The sequence below is a fragment of the Ammospiza nelsoni genome, chromosome 2, assembly GCF_027579445.1.
Source record: "Ammospiza nelsoni isolate bAmmNel1 chromosome 2, bAmmNel1.pri, whole genome shotgun sequence".
Lineage (NCBI taxonomy): Eukaryota > Metazoa > Chordata > Aves > Passeriformes > Passerellidae > Ammospiza > Ammospiza nelsoni.
The window spans coordinates 79,897,817-79,919,639 of NC_080634.1; the positions used below are offsets into that span (position 1 = coordinate 79,897,817).

At 42.7% G+C, this 21,823-nt stretch overlaps 1 protein-coding gene across 4 annotated transcripts in view; it reads left to right on the plus strand.

The window, feature by feature from the left end:
- FARP1 (FERM, ARH/RhoGEF and pleckstrin domain protein 1) overlaps window positions 1–21,823 on the plus strand; it is a 202,330-nt gene that overhangs the window by 159,215 nt on the left and 21,292 nt on the right. For 2 of the 4 annotated variants that reach the window (XM_059493238.1, XM_059493232.1), the window contains exons 14-16: window positions 10,082–10,272; window positions 11,728–11,817; window positions 13,975–14,108. In XM_059493238.1, the coding sequence (XP_059349221.1) occupies window positions 10,082–10,272; window positions 11,728–11,817; window positions 13,975–14,108 (415 nt within the window). The remainder of the gene's footprint in view (window positions 1–10,081; window positions 10,273–11,727; window positions 11,818–13,974; window positions 14,109–21,823) is intronic. The other 2 variants (XM_059493240.1, XM_059493235.1) reach the window with 1 other exon arrangement.

Consider the following 21,823-nt stretch of genomic DNA (forward strand, 5'->3'; position numbering starts at 1 on the left):
CAATAATGGACTTTTCTGTCCCAAACTCACCAAGTGCCCAGATGTCCTTAGGCAGTTGGTACAGATGAGGCCGCTGAGTCCCGGTGAGATTGAGCATCTATGTCAAGTTTGAGCTGATAGTCCTGCATCACCCATCTCCTGTCTTTCCAGAGGATGTGGAAGAAGCCTCTTGTTGGGTTGATGAATTCAGCTCTGTCCATGTAGTTGGGTAAATATGGAGGTGAGTTGCAAAAGCAGTTAGGGGTTTGTCCGTAATAATGTGCAGATCTAGGTAATCTCTGGATAAAAGGCCCTCATTTTAATTAAATTAATTCTTTGCTATTCCAACTACTTAACCACATTCAGCCATCCTCTACAATGGCAGTGGAAGGGTCATGTCAGACAATTTTGAGGTTTCTCCTATTCAGCAGCAGCTCAAATTTGTGATCTCCTCTTGGGATCTTCTGGATTTTTTTTTTTTTTTTTCATGACAGCCTTTCCTAGAATCTAGTTTTCCTCAGTGACCCAGGATATGAAATCTGTCAATAAATAGACGAAGGAAAGATGGAGAGTGGCAAGTTGTTGTAGGAGCCAAGAACTACATAGGATATTCCAGGTATGAAGCTTTGGGTAATTGATATCTGAATGGCCTAGACTGCACTGTTTACGGTTTAAGTCCATATCCCCTAGCAAACATACTCCTTGTATAAGGCAGAGAGGAGTGTTCTCTGAAGATGATTTACACCAAATGCTGCCATGTCACCCATGGCTTACAGCCTGCCTAACAGGCACAACCCCACTAACCATTGCAGTGCACACTGAATACAAGTTATATCAAGAAAAACTAAAGAGAAATTCTCATAGGTAAAAAATGTCAACATGTGACTGAAAGTTTTTAGGTTTGCTCCATTCTCATTTACCTTATATGAGCTATACAGAGCTAGTTATAGGCATATGAGCATAATGAAAGAATTGCATATCAATAGTTTAAAAAATTATATCAGTCTATTAGTTTTCTTCAAGATTAAAGGGCATGCAAAACTAGAAAGAATTTGCTCCACAGAGCAGCACTGGTAATGTTGAATGTAATCAGTAGAACCCAGTAAAGAGTGAAAAACCAATGTTTTGTGAATTAGTTCACTAAATGGGCCTAGTATTACTTGACCAGACTTCTTCGGGACCTGTATTTTCTCCCCTGAATATTTGTAGGACAGGTTTTTGTTTGCAGTGAGGCTTTTATTAGTTGAAGCAGCTCTGTTCATTCTGAAGCAAGGTCATTCATGCCAGAAGTTCCTGTTCTGACCTCTCTATCTGTACATGCAAGTACTTGGTGGTGACCAGAGAAAGTCAAATAGAAAATGGATGAGACAGATCTAAAAGCTCTTTATGAGCCCCTTTCTTTTCTTCACTAAGAAGCAGAGATGTTTTAAATTCTGTCCTCTTCAGTCCATGATAAGCCCGCAAACACAGAGTCTCTGTAATCACTAGAAGTTTCTTCTGGGGAGCTCCAGGAAGACAAGGAAAAGAAGAAGAATAAAAAACATCTTAAGCACACAAAAAAATATCTAGCCCTATTTATTTGCAGTTCCCTTTGGCATAATGTGCTTTCCACTCTTTCTGTGAGTTCCAAGTCCCAGTAGAAAGAGCAAGGATTATGTTGATCAGTTGAACTGATGAAGCAGACCCAATTTTGAATTTTGGTAAAACCAGTGATTCAGATCTCATTGCTATGATCTACATGCAATTAGCATGAAGTGTGGTTATTTCTGGAACAGTTCTTTAACAGAAAAAAGGATGCCTGACCTATAAATTCTGTCAAATTCCGTGTTTGTTTAACTAATCTCATTTGTCTTAATGAGCCATTGGACTGCTGTCAGAGGTGACTTTAGAATGAAATTTTAATTGCTGCAATTTAACTTCTAATGATGAAAAACGAATTACCAATCAAAGTTTTTCCTGACTTCCACACATGTTTGAGGAAGTTGGGTGTCACAGCCTTGTGCACAGAAATGTGCATCACTGGAGAATCCCTGTCATTCAGCAGCATGGTTGTCACCAGCTGGAAAGAGCAGTGAGTGTGAAGGAAAGAGTTTCTCTCTTCAAGCATGTAAAAAAGTGAAGTAAGCCAAAATCCCTTTTAGTCTTCCAATAATGCTTCTCTCTTTCTCTGAATAGTGTAGTTTCCTAAGGCAGCTTCTCTATACTTTAGCTCATCTCTTTCCTCTTCATTTAGGGGATCAATCCTCTTCTCCATAAAATAATAAGAGAAACCCTAAATATATGAGGGAAATTGAATCTTCTGGAACAATTTTTAATATGTAGGCCTTTCTTTTGTTAGCTGCTGCCAGACACAAGTGGTAGGAGAAGAGTCCTTTTCTCAGAAATGCAGCTGCTTGTTGGTGTCCCCTACTTGGTGGTGGTGATGGTTGTAGGTCTTCTGATGGTAGGTGGCAGATGCACAATGTTAACATCTTGAGGACCCAAGGCTCACATCACCTGGTATGTAACTTTTCTCAAAGGTGAGTAGCAGTGGACTCAGGTTTCAGTCAAGCTACGTCGGGAAAAATTTTTGCCCGACTGTCAGGTTCTAGAAAGGAAGGAAATTTAAATCCTAGGAAACTGACATCAGCAAGATTTTTCCTCTTCTGTTTCTCTAGTTTCTATAGTTACTGAAGTATGCCTAGACAAAGGCACATATCTTAGTTATTTATTTGTAAGAGAAATAATTGTTGTGCAACATGTGCATCCTGAGCAAAGGTGTCTTCTGTGTTCCTCCTCTATGGTTAGGCTGTGTGGTGCCATTGATATTTTTAAATACAGAATTTCTACTTAAAAATCAAAGGCATCATATGAGCAAAGTTCCTAGTTTGGGTGACATGTAGCAGTTTAAAGAGTGTTTTGTCTTTTGTTCTAATTCTGTGTTCTATAAAGAGCATGTAGAATAAGCTTGGTTTATGTTATTTGTTATTAAAAGCAGTGAGCACTTTCTTTTAAATGTTATGAGACCTGGAAATCCTTTGTGCCTGGCTGAGCAATGTATTCACAGGCACGTTTTCCACAAGTATGTGTGTAAATAACGGTGGTGTTATTACAGTAAAGGGAGTAAAGACCTTAGGATCATAAATTTGCATGACATAATGATAAATAGTTTGCTCAAGAATGGTTGGAGTTTTAAGATGTAATTTTCGTTGATGATTTTTTTTTTTTAAGTTTTGGCCCCTGAGAACCATAAAAATCTACAGTTCACATTGGTAAAAATCAAGACTAAAGGCAGTAATGATACAGCTGTCACGGACTGAGCATGGAAGGCTGAAGGAAAATGAATGCTTTCTGATTCAAGAGCTTTCAAGCTTGTTAAAATTAGATTAGATGCTTTCTTTAAAATGCTGCATATCTGGTTTTGAGAAGAGAGCAGGCTTTTGCCTTTGATGGTTTTCAGCAAGATCAGAGGTAGAGCTTTCTGTTTAGTTCAGAGAATGTTAGAGCTCATGTCTGTTGCTTTTCCATGAGGCACTTAAAAATATTTGATTCGCTGAATCCTTGTATTTCCCCTTTCCTGCTAAAAAGATCACCTGGGCCCACTAACAAAAGTATATAAGCTTGGCAGTGTTCACTTACCCAGCCCTTTCCTGATTTCTTTGTGTGCACATACATAGATTTTTTTAAAATAAATCTCAATTGTAAAAATTAATTTTTAAGATTGGCAGTGCTGGGGACTTCATTCTCATTTTTGTCATTTGTTTAATACCTTTTAAAAAGAAACGCTTTTTGTTTCATTGTATGCACTGTTTTGTCAGCATGTACCTCTCTGGGAGAAAAAGCCTTTTCAATGTTTTGTCTATCCTCAAAGCATGGTATATCTTCTGTTCCTTGCATTGTTTGGAGCACTGTCTCAATGTCCTTTTACTGCAGAAATGCCTATTTTGTATTTGGAGTACCTGATTCCTCCTGTTACAGTGATCCTGCCTCACAGAGCACTCCTCGCCTCAGAATTAATGGAAACCCTCACCAGGTTGTGACTCTCAGGCTGAGAAACCACACCATGCTGGGGAGCAAAAGAGAAGAGGGTAGCGAGGGGAGCAGGTCTCTTTTCCAGGGCATTTGGGCTTCACTGAGCACAGTCAGTGCCCTTCATTCCTAATGAAGGCTGCACGCAGCAATCCGGGCTGTGTGCTCGTAAGCAGGATCACTGCACTCCTGGGGAGGTGTCTTGCTGGAATGGACAGTAGCTGTGGCATTAGCTTACATGGGGGCTGAAGGTTTCCAATTCTGTTGTGGCACTGAGTCGTGTTGGTTTAAAGGCAAACAAAGGCAAACTAACCCTAAGCCTGGGTACAAGAGGAAAACCTTCTGTAGGTCGCTCTATTTCTGTCTGGAGAGATCAAGGCTAGACAAAGGGCTGATGCCCAGTGACCTTGCATTCTCCCCAGACTGTAATGCTCACTCTTTGTTCTTAACATGGGAGGAGACCCTGATGTAGGCCAACAGCAGTTACTGTCTGATTTCACACTCACCGCTGTCTAATACTGCAGCACACCAATAAAGCATGGACCTTTACCAGCTGGAGAGGCTGCTGGCTACTAAACCAACACCAAGCCTGATGAGACTATAAGCATGTCAAGCCATTTAACTGTGTATGCATGGAATTAATTTTTTTATTATTATTATTTTTCGTTTCACCTGTACCTGAAGGCTTTTACTCATTCTAACTGGTATTTTGCTGTAAAACTGTCACTGGTTTAATTGTTCTGTCCAATTGCTGGCTGTTGCTTTGTCCTAAATATGAGGAAATTGGTTCCTTGAGAAGGTGCACCATTTTCCCAAATTCTGCTCACTGCCATGGGCGTGCATTTTGCAGCTGTGACATCAAAGTGAACCTTTCTTCCTCACAAGCTCCTCTTCAAGCCAGGCAGAGTTAGTAGTTGTGTGACATTGGATTTCTTCACAAGTTTGTTTTTAATTCCTGTTCCTTCTCAAAATCTTTGGTATTGCATTCAGGGATGTTTGTACATTAATTTACAGCTGTTGTGTAACTGCTTTTCAGACTAACAAACTGTATCCACTGCTCCAGCTTGATTCATGTAATGGGGAAGAGGAGTGCAGCTTTATGAACTGGTTCCCTTCAAGCTTTTCTGGAAGTCAGTGGGATTTTTTTCTTACATTGAGGGAGAGCAGAGCAGAATCTCTATCCCATAACTCTTCAGCAGCATGACTGTGCCTGGTTCACAGCTGGGGAAAGAAGGGATGGACACCATTATCAAACTCTTCTTCAATCTGAGGTGATTGATCTGATCACTTTAGTGATTGGTGAAGTGCATATGAAAACTTCTGCTGCTTCATCTGGTGCTATCTCTCCCCCATGCCACATATCTTTTCTGACCAAAACATTTAGATGCACATTAGAGCTATGCAACCACTCTGAAAATGGAAAATTAAGCTTGACTGTGTGGCCACAGCAGCGGCAGCTCTGTCAGATAGTTTCTTATTAAAGAGCCTTCATAAGTGATATGCTTAGTAATGACAAGGAGAAAGGGGAAACAACTTGGGTTTCATCTGCCAGACTGGAGTTTAGAAAACACTGATCAGACATTAAAGTTGAGTTGATGGGATATGGATGTCACAAACGTCCCCTGACTGCACAGCAAGCCACAGAGTAGGAGTAAGAGAGAATAAGCCCTGCAACATTCCAGGTACTGAGAAAGGTGCTTTTCTGGCTCTTAATATGTTTTTAATTTCTAAGAGTAATAATAACAACCTTGAGAACAGTAAAACTCTCAAGAGTTGACTTGATGATGACTTAAGCGGTATATGAAGTTTTCCAGCAGAATTTCAGTCACCTTTAATAATGTTTTCTCTCACTTTCCATAATTGAGTCATTATCACTTCTCAGTACTCCACAGAAAAGAAGCATTCCCATGGGCATCTTAACACTTCTGTACTCTTCCTCTCTGTTAAAAAAACACTGTGTATGAATGGGAACTGTTCCTTTTGAAGTAGATGCAGAACACTAAATGGTCTGAGTTTGTTATTCTGCAGTTTCAGAAAAAAAGGAATGGAGGAGGAATATCTTCAGGATACACTGAGTCCCATTTGTCTCCCTCACAAAGAGGGGAGCTCCCCTGTTAGGTTAGTTTCTAACCAGGGATTTCAAGTCATCTCATGCTGCCTGTGTAGTCAACAAAGAGGCAGCAGGCAGTTCAGGCCACCTATGGTGTGAATTGACCTCTGGGAGAGACTTGCCTCATCATGGGGAAAGTACTGATTTTAACTGGTTTTCCTTTGATATGAGCCATGCTTACAGCAGTGTCACTCAGCCCAACACTCCATGGGCACCACCCTCAGCCCCTGTGGGTTCACAGCTGTGTGTGACAGGAGCCAAGAGTATCCAAGGTACAGTGAGTGGGATGGATTGCCTCTGGTGGCCGAGGGCAGAGCCCAGCCTGTCCCTTTGGCAGGGCAGCCACAGCTTGCCAGCACTCTGTGCCTTCCTGCCCCCAAACTGCAGCAAGCAACTGATGTGTATTTTAACAAGGGTGTAGCTGTTAAGTATTTGATTCTAGCTGCTGGCTTCTATTTGTGTAGCACATGGAATACGTATGTTGGTTGGGAGAGATTTGAGACACATGTAAAGCCAGGAGGGTAACCCATACTTTCATGCCCTGTGGCCATGTAAAATGCTATTGTCATTTCATAGATGTTTTCCCCCAAGTTAGATTTCAATCTGTCTTGAATAGATTTCACTTAAGTTTTGCTTCTTTTGTTACCTTCACTACTGCAGCACTTTTCTCTGGTGTCAGTGGAACTAAGAATCACTCCAGGTATTTTGGCATTGATGGTAAAATCTGGCATGCCACAGTAAAGTGCATTCTCATTATTTGCCAGTGTCATCAACCAGTGTTGGTTTCTCTTCTTAAACCCATACTTAGAAAATAATTAAAGTGCATGCTTAATAATTCCTACCCACTCCTCCAATGATGTCATTTTAGTGTACACTTAAATAATCCTCAGATAAACATTCTTTTGTGCTTTTTCTCTTGATTTGTGTGTATACAGCTGACTACATTAAATTTGAAAGATGGCCCAATTCTGAATCTAAATAAAAATCACTTGAAGTATGAGCAAAGACAATTCCATGTTACCAGCTGCAAACCATTTAGGCCTCCAGTGTGCAGTAGTATTTGCTATCTGGCAAATGATATGCTAATAATTGCTTGTCAATCCATGAATCCTTTAGGGCAAATTGTAAGGGATTTCAGTACCTTGTAAATAGGATTGGTCTTCTCCCTTCTGCTTCTGTTTATATTCTGCAGCGTGTAGTTGATGAGTAGAGCCTGTATGAATATACTCTTCTGTGGCAGGAGATCAGATGAAACACTTTGTTAATTCAGGTTATTTATTCCTCACCTCTGTGAAAAAGAGAAAGTGGCTTTGCAGCACTGCCATGACCCATCAGCATGACACATGTCCTGATTGGTGATGGGGGAGGGAAGAACCTCCATTTTCATTTCTTCATGGCTTACTGATTTTTTCACACCAAAACGAACTTGTTTCCCACATTTCCCAGAGCAACATCCAGTGTGTTGATATCTGTGGCTGTGTTGGTTGTAATTAGGCTCCAGAATGTACTAATGCAAGGACATTTTGAGGTCCTCTCATAATGCAGCCACTTTCTTCTAACTAGTTTCAGTTTTCACTTGTTCAGTGTATTGGCAGGTGGGGTCTGACTGAGCTCTTGCTTGCAGGTGCTGGTGGTTGGGTTTGGTCTCTGCTCCTGCCCACATTGGTACTAAAAGGGAGGATGCAGCATTTCAGCTTGCTGCAAAATAACTTTGAGAATGTCAGTGGTGCATTGGCATGCAGAGTCTTTTATCAGTTGGGTGTGTACACAGTGCTGTGAGCCACCAGGCACATTTTTTGTGATACTTTCCGTACTACTTTTCCCAGGTTAATGTCTTCCAACTGTAAGATAGGGTGTCTTTCTAATTCATTGTCCTTTTGATATTTTGTAGTTTGAAATACTTGAGTTGTACTGATAAAAGTTACAGTACATCAGAGCTTAGTTTTAGGATTATAGATAGGTAGATAGATATGTGAATATATCTATATCTTTCTATCACAAATAGGTGCTATTTAACTCCTAGACTACAATGCTGTGAACTTCTCACAGAGGTGCAAATCATTTATTTGCTGTCGTATGACAGGCATAGTGCCAGAATTTCTTTGTTTCCGCGTTTGAGGTGATATCACTTTTCTTATGTCTTTTGTAATGTAGTTAAGTACTTTTAACCTTACAACCTTGCTATTAATCTGTTTCACTATTTCTCAATGATGAATTCCATTTCTTTGGAAAATACTGTATACAGTTGTGTGCTAGTGTCAATAAAATTGACATTTGTGTAACAAGCTGTGGCATTTTCTCAAATTTTACTGAACATTGATTTAGTGTGAAACTGTTGGTAAATCCTTTCTTGCTAGCTGTAATAATACAGACCTTTATTTCAAAGATAAATACTGCTTTGACTTTGATTTTTAATAGGCTACATAACTGTCATGATTACGTAAACTGATAACTGTGCTGTTTTTTCCTTCTCTTTTCAAAGGAATGATTTATAAACGTGAACTGCTTTGGAACTGGAAAACATTCATGTTCTAGCAATAAAGCTTGAGTTCTTCCAGAAAATAAATAGGTTCTACTACCAGCCTAATCATATTTATTTTTTATTACATTTACTGGAGTATCTCAGCTGTGTTTTTTTAGCAACAGGAACATTTACCTATCATAATTTAGGGAGGACATAATCACATGATAGTAAATTGTATTTGACCCTATTTATACACGGTGATGTATGTGCTTTACATTTCATCTTAGACAGCCTGTTGGCTGTGGTAGTCAAGAGCTTGTCACATTTTTTTTTGTTGGATTTTAATGTATGGTGCCAAAATGGCACAGACTGTAAATATTCTTCCACATGACAGATTCTTCTTCTAAAACAGGTTTAGATTGTCAGATGTATGGAGGAGGGGATTACTGGGAGAAGACTGGGCATTTTTGGCAAACTTTCTTTCTGTGCAGTCATTAATCTGGCTGCCTCCCAGAAGACAAAATTTGCTAATTTCAGTAATTTAATCTAGTGTATATGAATCCATGGAAGTGTAACTAATTGTCTAATTCTTTAATATTTTTAATCCAAAATGAAATGGGATTTTATATCTGTGAAAATCTGAAATTGTCATGCTTTGTGCATTAAAAGTATTGCTTTTCTTATGTAAATGTAATGCTAGCATTTCCATCCCAAACAATCAGAGGAGCATGGAAAGACCTACAAGGTATAATATACATCCTTGTGTTGTGTGTAGAAGTTGGGGAACTAGTAGTTTTCTCCCTTCATGTTAGATGTGACTGATCTTAGCAGCAACATTTCTGTAGAAAGTCATCCTTTTTCTCTAGACCTCAACTAGTTAAATTTGTACTAACTTGTCCTGTAGTTCCTTATGAAGTACTGATTTGAGTGTTTGAAGTTCTACCTTGCTGGCAAGAATGGCACTCCTGGAACAATTACTGTATTGTTGTATTTATTCTCTTTCTATAGAGTGGATTGCAATGGTGAAATGTTTTATATCAAGTTTATGTTTAGAATCATAGAATGGCCTGGGTTGGAAGGGACCTTAAAGACCTCCTAGCTCCAACCCCCCTGCCATGGGCAGGAGCACCTTTCATTAGACCAGGTTATTTAGAGCTCCATGCAGGCTGGCCTTGAGCACTGCCAGGGCTGGGACAGCCACAGCTTCCTGAGCAAGCTGTTCTAGTGCCTCATCCCTCCCACAGTAAAGAACTGCAGCTCAGTCATCTGTGCCTTGATTCCTTCCCTACAGAGACAGTCATTTCAGCCAGTTTTATCAGCTAAAAGACACTTAACAGTCCCATGGTGAATGCAAGTGGATGCAGTTCCTCTGGCTTCAAGGCCATTTGGGCTAGTTTGAGGACCCTGGTGGCTGTGTCTGTAGCATAATTTCACATGCTGCAATTTAAGATTATAACTCCTTGTGGTACTTTCTTGAGAAAGCTTGTCCTAATTGATTTCTCTTTTGTCATTTTTCTTAGCAGGTTCTCTGACTGGCAGCCCTCACCTTTCAGAGCTTTCCATCAATTCCCAAGGAGGACCATCAGTGGCAAATATGACTTTATCTCCAAACTTGAGCCCTGATGCCAAGCAGTCATCTCCCTTGGTCAGCCCTTTGCTGAATGACCCGTCATGCATCAGGGCTGATGATGAGGAAGAGGTCAAAAGAAAGGTAAGGTGAATGAAGTTGGCCTTGTCTCTCTTCTCTCTGATGTGTTGTGATAAATCTGGGTTGTTCCTGTTGCTCCTGAGGTTCCAGGGAACCTCAGGAGCTTGTTTGGATGAGGTCTCCTATAAATCTGAACTTGCTTTTAAGGAGTGGAGTTTGTTGTAACAAAACAGTCAGCTCCATTGTCTCACTGGAGAGAAAATTTCCAGGTGACAGAAAGAAAAGGAACAGTGTTGAGCCTGTTGTGGGAATATCCAACCCAGGCTCTCCAGTCTGTCTCTGCTGGGAGCACCACTGGGAGCATCTGGGTGTGGGAGTAGAAAATGCTCTCTTTGAGCCACAGCCTGCAGCAATCAGCAGGGAGTGCTTGGCTCAGACCCATCATTGCAGCAAAACCATAAGGCAGCAACACATCCAAAACTGATTTCTGAAGATAAAGTGTTTGTGTGAGCTGGGCTGTTCTGGGTGCCTGCTGGCTCATTCCTCCACTGCTGCTAGGTGAGAGAGCTTCCTCTTGTCCTTCTGTAGCTAGTTTTTTCTCCTTGTCTTGGAGCATCTCAGGAGGCAAAAAGAAACTCTGATGGCTTTGCTGGGAAGTGGGAGTTTGTGTAAGGAAGATCTCTTTTCCCACTGTGCATAGTTAGCAAGATGTGTGAAGGAAATTTGAGAAGAAGAAAATCCGAGACTCGGTTAATGGAGCCAGGACTCTGTGTGCCAGTCCAAGACAGAGCAGCCAGTGACTGTGTGGGGATGCATCCTGACTGGGAAATGTCCACACAGACTCCCTGGGCAGGGCATTCACAGTGTTTGCACTGCATCATTTGTCTTCAGGGAGAAAACAAAGGAAAATTATCTATGGAAGTTTTTTTCCTAATTTTTACTTCCTAAGCAACACAGAGGAAGATCAGCTGGGTTCCTTTGGCTCTTCAGAATTAAGAAATTTTAAATCTGTAGCCTAATCTAAAATCCTTCCCCTCTCCCACTGTTAGATTATCCAGCCAAGAAAATCTTACAGGTTTGAATTTTTTTCAGAAGTATTTTTCCTGTGGATTACCATCCTGATGACAAAACTTAACAATAATCAGACACAAATTTTTGTTGTTTTGTCAAATTTTACACTTGATTTAAATGGTCATTTATCCTGCAAAGGATTTTTTCATGAACTTCACAACATGTCCTGCTCCAGAAATAAACTGAAAGGAACATCAGCACCCCAAAGCAGTAGAAATCATCTTGGCAGAAAAAGAAGTCTCTCAAAAACCCACAGAAAGTCCTTGTTCTCTTGTGTTTGCAAGGAAGGGTTGCTTTTAGGGCTTCAGGGCTTAGGAACATGCAAGGATGAGTCACAGCATAACCACAAGCAAGGGTCACTGGTTTGTAACTCTCTCTGTGATTTATTATCTACAGTTTTTTTCTCCATAAAAGCAGAGGAAAACCTAATGTGCTTGCAATTCACAGAGGTTCCCAACTGAGAAGGCTTACTTCATTGCTAAGGAAGTGGCCACCACGGAGCGAACATACCTGAAGGACCTTGAAGTCATCACATCGGTATGTTTGCTTGAGCCTGACTCACAGAACACGTGAAGCTCTGGGCAGGGGGAGAGTTTCCTCTGCTCCATTTAACATCCTCGTGCTGCTGTTACATTCTGCACTGAGGTTACTCTTTGCTGTGCAGGGCAGTTCTCCTCCAGGGAGGAGGTAACACGAGAATCAGAGAGCAGAGGTTTAGTAACATGCACTAAGGAACTGTATCAGGTTGAGGAACTTGGGACACACTTCACTTATATTTTCTTGCTCTCATGCTTTGTGGTTATAATTACTAAAAATGCCTGTGGGTTTTCAATGACTTCTCTTAAAACTGAAGCAGCTCCTTAGGGGCACAGATAAATGTTTTCTACTGTATTAAATGCCCTCCATTTAACATGAAATATTGCAGAATACCTGTTTGAATGCCTCTGATTTTTCAGAAATTGAAATTGTGTGTTAAATGAGTCATTCATCTGTAGCATCTGATCAGAGTGTGATTGTTAAAAGCACCAAGGCAAATAGCTGCCATCTTTGCACACACAGCAACAGTCTTATTTCACTTCCGTGAATAATGTGGGCAAGATCTGGTCTGAAATAATCATTTTTCTGTGAATGGCACTGGGTCCAAACCCCTTCATGGCATTTTGGCCAGCTCCAGACCTCTCAGCTCTTAAATCACCCAGTGAGGTGCATTGCCCACTCCTGTGTTGAGTGTTGTGGTGAGGAGGACATGCTTCAGGGGAGAGTGTTGGGACCAGCTGGAAACCAGGGACACACTTTCTCCTCAGCTGCTTCTCTGTTCCAGGATACCACATGAGAGATGCAGCTGATCACAGCCCAGCTTAGACAGAGCCAATAGAGCATGGTTTTTACAGGCAGCAGGGTAGCTGTGGCCTCACTGCTCCTTACCCTTGCTTTTTGGGAAGCCAGCCTGCTGAGAGAAGAGGCCAGGTTCTGTGGGACAGTTCTGCAGTCATTGCTGTAGTCTCAACAGCAGATATGCTGTTCTCATCTAGTGTTTCACCCAGTGGCAGCAGAAACAAAAAGTTGTAACTCTTCAGAGCTAAAGCCCATTTTCCACCCCATCCTCTCATTCTTGTGGCAGGCAGATTTGAATTTGCTGGATCACCAAGAGGGATGGGGCCTGGTGGTTAGCATACAGTTGTATCAGCTGTGCTCCACAAATGACTGGCCCAGGAGGCCACTGAAAGTGAACAAGGAGCCAGCATAGCTGGAAAAGGAACAACTGCTGTGCATGAATTTTGAGACTTGGTAGATGAGCTTCAACTTTAGTTCTGCTTGGTGCTGAGATAAAGCAGGGGAGAGGGAAGCTTGGGAGGGATCTCTTTTTATCCCAGCTCTGGCTCAGCTCCAGCTGATGCAGTGTCAAGCAAGACTGCTCTAACAGTGTTCTGTGGTCCCAGCAGCTTTCTAGGCACTGCTGGAAGTCAACCACAGATAGCTGGAACCCCTCAGGGCAGTGAGGAGTGAGCAGTGTTACCCTGTGGAAGACAATAGGCATTATTGCCTTGGCAAGCTGCCTAGTCCTATGGTCTTGTGTCACCCATAGTCTGTTAGGGTGAAATAAAGAGAATTTGGAGCAAGGCTGAGCAGGAGCCTGTTTCAGTCCTTACAGTGCCTGTCACTGCTGCTCCAGTTTTGTGATAGCAGTGTCTTCCACTTGCTCACTTTGCCAAGTGATGTCCTCTGTGTGCACACAGCAGCAGGGCCATGGGTGCTCACTGAGCCAACTCCTGCCAAAGGCATTTCAGACCAAACTCAGCAAAAAGAAAATGCAGAGCATATTTTTTTTTCACTTTTACTGAATTGTTTACAAGTATTGTAATGCTCTTTCTCCTGCACCTGCAGCATTTGCAAATTCAGTTTGTATTGACTAACCAGTTTGGGTTTGAAAAGAATTTTCAAGTTTTGATCAGTGATGGCAAAAGGGAAGGCAGTTCCTTTTTCAGCTGTGCAGGGTCTGATCTCTGATAAGAGCACCAGTTCAGCACACAGAAATGTCAGGGATAGTCTGGGTTGTGTTCCTAGTGCCAGATAAATAAGATCCTTGCTGGCTTAGCTGTTAGGAGTATTTGGGTTAGGTACATAAAGACAGAAAATGATCATACCTTCTGCATTCCACCCACTGATCATTTTGCTTCTTTTTTTCCTTTGTAGTGGTTTCAGAGTGCAGTGAGTAAAGAGGATTGCATGCCTGAAACACTGAAAAATCTAATTTTCTCCAACTTCGAACCTTTGCACAAATTTCACACTGGTTTTCTCAAGGAAATTGAGCAGAGACTTGCTCTGTGGTAAGACTGTTGATTGTTATTTATCTGTAGTCTTTTGTGCTGTTTAGCATTTTTGCATTCCCTTTTTGCTAACTCCTTGTGATCTACTGTAAGGCTTAATTTATGAAAGTCACAGATGTTGGTTATTAACAGACAGGGTTTATTGAATCGTGCTTTGTTCATGTTTACTTGACAAACTCTGTTGTTCAGATATCTCAGTTACAGACATATGCAAATGAGATCATAATTCTGGCTGAAGCTTTCCCTTGCCAAATGTCAGTGTTTCTACATGGCAGCTCCTTTGAAGATCATGCTGCAAGCAAGGCTTATCAGTAATAAAGAGGGAAAGGCAAAGGACCAGGTTCTGTTTCTGTCAAAATAGGTACAGGCTGGGAGGATTTCACAGAGCAGCTTCTCATTCTGCAGCATCACAGCTGTGACACTCACAGGGCCTACAGTGCTCTCTACAAATTGAAGGAGTGTTGGAAGAGGACACTGGGCTTGAAAATTATCTATTCCTAACACAATACTGACAGTAAAACATGGCATTTTTTACAAATAGCTATGAAGTGAATAATTCTTCCCTGGCAAGGCTCTTAATTCATTTGACCAGTGAAATCTTAGCAGAGGCAGCAGCATAAGCAGAAGCCTTCTACTTGCTCTGATTAGACCTGTCTGGACTAGATTGTCCTGCTCTGTGTAGGCATTTTTTGTAACTTATCTTTGTTCTAGGAGCTGAGCTTTTCCCTTCTCAGTTAGAAAAGTGTCAATGAAAATCACGTGAAAGCAGAGCAGGCAGACCTAATGGGTGTTAATCAGTTTAATTAAGACGGGTGCCTCTTTAACTAATGAATCAAAACAAAAGCAAAAACAGTCTCAGAGTGTGTGAGTTTAACTCTTGTGATGTATTGAGATAATTTAATGGGGGCATAGCACAGACCAGTGCTGTCCAAACCCACCCTGCACAGTTGCAGAACTAGCAGGTGTTTTCTGGGAGGAGGGGAATGTGGTACTGCCTCTTAGAGCTGACATCCTCACCCAGGACTTGGGTTGGCTCCTAATATTTTATATATAAATAGATAGATATAGATATATGTATATATTTCTATATGTATTTATATATAATAACTAATATAGTTACTCCTAAGAAATGTTCTGCACAGCCTCCCTGCCTGTATCACTCTTTTTTTCATTGGGCTGCTGCTGGTGTTGATTGCCCTGCCCTAAGCAGCATTTATTACAGGTACTCCAAGAAGGCTCTTTAGGATGTTATAAAATACTCATTGTTTCTTCAGCTTTGTTGTAGGATTAACAGTAGTTGGAGTTAATCCCCCACTAGCTGGGGTTAAGGTGTGTGGTGAGAAAAGGGAAATTTATGCAGTTAGTAAAGGCTGAGTTCTGCTCTCTGTCAGACCAGTCTGATCTGGCTGGGTGCTGACTCCTGGGCAGATGCTGAAATAGAGATATCCCCTATATCCTTCTGGTGACATTAGAGGTGGATGCAAACCTCCTGTTCAGGTGTGATGTTTTGCAAAAATTGGATAATGCTGCACTTCCAGCCTACTGTGGAAAGGTGACATTTTGATAAGTGGAGGGAAGGATGTTAAAAGAAAGAAAAAGTATTTAGACTTCTAGACTTTCCTTGGTTTTTACTTTGTTTCTCCTTTTCAGCTAGCTTATTTTAGAGCTGAGTAAACCTTCTAATTTTCAGCTTCTCCATAAAGTTTCCAAGAGTGGTAAACCTAATTTTAAAGCTTCTAAATACCATATTTTAACTGCACTTACCCAGTGATTTAAAGCGCTGATCTGCTACAAAGTTACTTTGCAATCCAAATTTATGCCGAAATATTCTGCTGAGGTAACTGTGTCCCAGCTGGGCACCTCGTTCTGATTTTGTCAGCTCAGCTATTGCATGTCCTTCCACAGTTAGTGTAAGGCCACTGGGGTTTCTCTGCTGGCTGCTCTGAACCACTGGACAGAAGAGCAGCCACGTTCCTGCATTGTTTTCAGCCTGGGTGCACCTCATGAAATACCCCTGCTGTAGACAGTGATGGTTGTAAAGTTCTGCAAGATTTGAGTGTGTGCCTTGGGAAGGAGGCAGCCCTGCTGACAGGTATTATTGTGGAGGTGTTGATGTTTCTATATAATGCCACAGATGCTGAGATAAGCCACAAGCAATAAACTCTGTCCTATAGAGATTAGTGTTTAATTAAAGAGTGAGAGACAAAATTAAACAGCCCCTCAGCATCCCCAAGAAGCTGGTGGCAGTGTGGTAGGGAATTCCTTCAGCAGCACATTCAAGGTCACTTAGCTCAGTGCCAGATTGGTGCCTCTCTCTTTGGCCCCCGGAGTTTTTAAGGCAGAGGGCTCTGGCTGCGTTCACAGCTCAGGACAGGTCACCCCCAGCTGCCCAGCAAATCAATCATGGGCCTGGCTGGGCACAGCTGCAGGCAGGTGTGGGCAGGATTCAAGCCAGCTCATTTAAACCTGACTCTTCCATGTCAGCTCTTAAATTTCCAGGCAGGTGGATGGGGGAGGAAGGTCCTGAGATTGTTCTGCATTTGTCAGAGGGTAACGTGTCCTACAAAAAAAGGGCCTTTGAATGAAGGGGTTATGGACTTCATCAGGCTGCTGGAAACCCCTAGCTACCAACATGTGCTGTGGGAGCTTGTGAGAGAGAGAGAGAGCCTCTTGCAACCAGTCCTCTGTGTTCCCTAGTGAGCAGGATGCTGGGTTTTATCCACTTAAAGTGCAGTTCAGCCTGCTCACTCTACACAGACACAAGTGCAGTTCTCTAAGGTTTGTTTCAAACTTCATGCTGCATATTGGGAGATCTAACAGGAGGTCATTCCCTGCTCTCTTAGGCCTTGCATCATATTGAAGCTGCTGCTGATGCAAAAGAGCTGTGGTGAGAACAAGGCTCGGGGATAACAGTTGTTAGATGTCTCCATGCCTTTAATTTGTGAAAACATCTATAGACTTTTAGTATTTGGCTGGAGGAAGCTCAGGTTGTGTGCATTATTAAAAGCATTTCTGGCTTGCTTGAAGGCTTCTGAAGTGTTTGAATTTGCAATCAAGGGCAGGCTGTTTGCTACAGAACACCTTAATGGCCAGGATCCTTTTGACCTGGCTATAGATTCTGGCAGGTCTCATCTGTTTCTTTACACAGTTCACCATTTTTCTCTTCAGTGCTGCATTTCCTAAGAGCAGTATGTCTCAGTGTCCAGAGCCTAGTGACAGCTTTTAGTAAGTATGACATAGATTGATACTGACACCAGTAGTCAGCTGGAGAATATAGGCAGTCAGTGCATTTTTCTCAGCCAGAGTTTGTTTCTGGCCATGAAACTGAGAAGATTCCTGGTGGTTTTATCCTAAGATGAGTGTTACCATGTTCTAGGCCATGTTTCCAGCCCTGCCTGTGTTGTTGTAAGGCCAGAAAAGCATTCCATGAATCTCCTCAGTTGCCCCAGCTGTGCTGAGCTCTGGAGGCTGCCCATGTTCCTGTGAGCAAATGAAACACCCCACTGGAGGCTGTGTGGTTTGAGGAGAGGAAGGAGGACCTTTGGTGGATGCAGGCTTTGCCCCCTCACACGGGAAGGGAAGAGAAGAGGAGAAGAGCAGGAACAGCACACATCAGGCTGTTCAAGTGCCAGAAGAGCTGCATCTGGCACTTGGGCATCCAGATGCTGGTCCTGGCTGCCAGGACTCCTCAGCAAGGCTTTGGATGCAAGGCCAGGAGCTCCCAAGCCTTTTTGATGGGAGAAAATATGGGAGGCATATGTCAGTGACTTTAGGCTGGCTCCTGTTTGCCAAGACCAGGGATATTTTATGGCTAGGAGGAAGAGGTGTGGGCAGTGCAGGCCGAGTGTGACATACTTCATCAGCTTCTGGGTGGCTGAATCTGAGAAGTCAGTTTGGAGGTGTTGGGTTCTACTCCTCCTTTTACCTCAGCTGTTTAATAAGCTATTCATTTGGGCCACAAGCACCATTTTCCATCCAAATAATTGAGCTCATCTTTCCACACCCCATTAAATGTATTGCAAGTTTCCACACTGATTTCTTTAAATGAGGACAGAAAGTGGCAAATAGAGAACCATAAGTATCCCCCTTTTCTGACCACTGAACAGCAGGGAGAGCAGTGCTGGGGCAAGCCAGGATAGCTGTTTCTGCCCAAGGATGCCCTCATCAGGTAGTACAAATCTGTGTTTTGGGCTTTATCATGTGCTAGGAAAGAAAAGTGTTATGTACCTCCCAGAAGTGCAGGCAGACTCCTCTTCTCCCAGGGAAGCTGCTAGTTTGACTTGCAGATCTTTCTGAGGAAAGCTGCTGCTCAGTGTTACCAGATGGGAATGTGTGGCTGTAATTTGCAAGAAAAAGGGCTCTTAATCTTAGCATATGAAAGGAGAAGGCACAATCAGGGTTTGTGGAAGCAAAATTGAAAACCTGTAATAAAAAAGCACTCAGGGAGGTGTAGGAAGATGAGCCAAATGTTGATTTATTAACCATTTTTTGTTTGAGAATACTTGTGCTGAGGAAGAGCAGCCTGACAGACAGTTTATGTAAACAAGGCAGCAGTTCTTATCTGCCTCCTCAAAGGCAGCGTGCAGGCTGGGGAGGCACCAGGAGAGCACTTGCACAAGTGTCTCTGTCCTGTGTACAGAAATGAGGTGTGTGCTGCAGTACAAACCTCTGGGTTATGCTCTGCAGATCCCTGAGACCAGGACATTGAGAGGGGCTTGGTGCCAGCACACTGGGCTCGGTTTTGAGGAGAGTTTTCATTGCTGAAGTCACTTCTGGGTACCTCTGGGGATTGAAGCTGTGCTACGCCCAAATTAACTGGAAATGGTGGGAGAGAAGTAGCACATGCAGGATCTGTGAGTCAGAGGTGGAGCCATGCTGCATCAGTCCCCGTGGCTCTCCCAGCAGGATATGCCCAGGGTCAGCTCTGAGGCTGTTCCACAGCAAGGCGTGTAATGCTCTTGCATTTACAGCCATTTTCATGCAGTGCTGTTACTTGCTCAGATTCCTTACATTTAAAAGCATTGCTGATGCATGTTTGCTATAGGTTGGGTTTCTCCCACAACAGGGGTAGCCATCCTGAAGTCTTTAAATGTATGCACACCCTCCAAAGGCTTGGTTTGACTCTGGGAAGCTCTGATGGCTTCAGCAGTGTTTCTTAGCCTTTGAGCAGCGTGTCATGCACCACTCACTGCTGAAAGTGCAGCTGCAGTGCTGGCTGAAATGGGCAGGGCAGTGAGAAGCAGGGTGTGAGCAAGGAAAGGGGTGTTTGCTTTTATTGGCTCTTCTTTTCCAATTACAAAACATGCCTCTTATTTAAAAGGCAGTTGTAATGAGAAATGTTTAAGGTATTTTTTAGTATTAGAACTTTAGTTAATAATGGAGTCATAAAGAACTTCAAAGTGTTTAGGTGTTCAAAGAACCAGCTATGTTATTCAGGAGGGAGTTCCTGAGTATGTAACACAAGGTCACACATTGTAAATATAATTTGTTACAATTGATTTATCATTATTTTGGCTGCAATTCAAGGGCTGCAATCAAAGACTTCTGTGTTTGCCTCAAAAAAATCTTTATTGAGATATCTTTCTCTTCTTTTTTGCCTTTCCACCATCCCCATTGAATACCTTCTGATTGAGGGTGCGGGCTGACTTGAGATTTCCTTCTATTATGTTTTCAATTGTATATGCTAAAAACATCATGTAATTAGAAAATCTGACAGGGCTGCTTGTGTAATCCCTGTAAGTCCAGCTGGTGCCTGCTTGGAGTAATATATATAAGGTAGTGTCTGAATTTCTTGCCAGGTGTAAGCAAGTCTTCTCTTTTCTTGCTATTGTACACTTGCATTGTTGTAAAAAGGAAGGGACTACTTGGATAAAAATGGGAAATGATCTTACAACGACCAATAACATCCTCACTTTTTAACATGATTTTTAGTGGCTTCAGACCTCCCCACAATGTCAGTGGAGTCAGGGCACATTATGCATGGGGAAAGCTGCTCCTGCATCTTCTGTGGAGATGGGCACCATAAATCAGCTCCTGATGAAAAGCTGTGAGACCCTAGGCCCTGAGTTTTTTCCCTTCTCAATGGCAGATAGATACCATGTTCAAACAGTGACCCGTGAAAACAAGGAGTAAGAAGAACAATTTAGCCATTGATGCACAACAAATGAGCAGCTTCTTCCCTCTCAGCAAGCTGAGTGTTGTTATTCAAAACATACACCACAGGGAGAACTCTCCTTTGTGCTCCCGTGCTTTGGGCTGTTGCAGCAGCAAGACATCATCTGATATGTTGTGTGTTTGGGTTTCATTTTTATATTCTGTGTATTTGGATGCTCTTTTCTTGGTGTTCCTTGTTTTCTTGGGATTTGCATGTTGAGGAGCTGGGGAAATGGCAGTGTAGCTTGGGGTTTGCTCTGGGGTGCCAGCATGGAGCTGGGGTAGAGTGGAGGTTGGGTTTTAGGAGGCAGATGGGGAGCTCTCATGTTCCCTCATGCCCAGTTTCAGCTCTCCCTGCCTCTCTGTCCACATCACAGCCTGCATGCCTGTGCACCATCTCCAGTGGGAAAATCATCTCCTTTACAAGGGAAATTCATTTGCCTGGAAATAAATAACTAAAGCAAGAAGAGTGTCTGGAACAAGGAGCAGTAGGCAGCCATCACATTTCTGTATTTTCTCCTAAGAAAAGCCAGGGTTTATTTCTTCCAGCAGGATGCATCTGTGTGCTGCACAGGTCATCTCTGTCAGCCGGGGCTGAGGGCTCTGGTAGCATTCAGCTCTTCACTGCTCAGCCAACAGCTGGAGCTGGCTGGGGCTGTTGCTTCTGGGGACCCCCTTCTCTCTGTCTCTGTCACTCTGCCAAGATGCAGAGTAAGTTTTGAAAGCCCTAGAAGTCTGTGGCTGATGCTGGTGAAGGGGGGACTATTCCTGATGTGGTGAGATGCTGTGCAAGCACTCGGTGCTGGTGGTGCTGAAGAGGGTCCAGCAGGTCAGCTTTTAGGAAAGAAGGACTTGACTGTTCCATGAACAGCCCCCAGTTCCCATTAATTAGCTGAGAATAATTAAATCCCAGCTAATTAATTATTAGCTGTTGGAAGCACTCACTGTGACTTTGGTAGGCTTGGGCTCAGCCTCCAATAGGCAGCTAGTAGATAGGACATTTGCACTGTGTATTCCAGCCAATCTGTACTGTAGCCTTCAGATCAGAAAAGCTGTGTCTGTTTAGAAAAAACAGTCTGTGATGATGGACTTAATATTTATCTTGGCAGTAAGTAGATAACTCTACATTTCATACTCAAAAAGGTACAAAGCTGCCAAAGTCCATTAGATTAAATCAAATGTAGACACATGGAAAGGGATCCAGGTAGTGCCAGAGAATGAGAGAATAACACATAAAGCAAGAATTCTTGTAGAGATAATTGCTGAATACCACACCACTGCTGGCAGCAGCACAATTTCATCTGGCTGTGACACTTCTGAGCTTGTGTGTAGAGGCCCAACATGAACCATTTGGGAGGGGATGCTGCCTGCTGGCTTCCTGGGTGCAGGGTGGCTTTCCCTTGCTCCCTGCCAGGGTGGGGCTGCTGCCTGGGGCTCCCAATGGTTCTGGTTTTCAGTCAGGGGCACTTGGATCTGCACCACTTGGAGCAGAGTTTTAGTGGCTGGAAGGTTTTATTTACAACCTCTCAGGAAATCTCAGTGGGGGAGCTGCTGGATGGGTG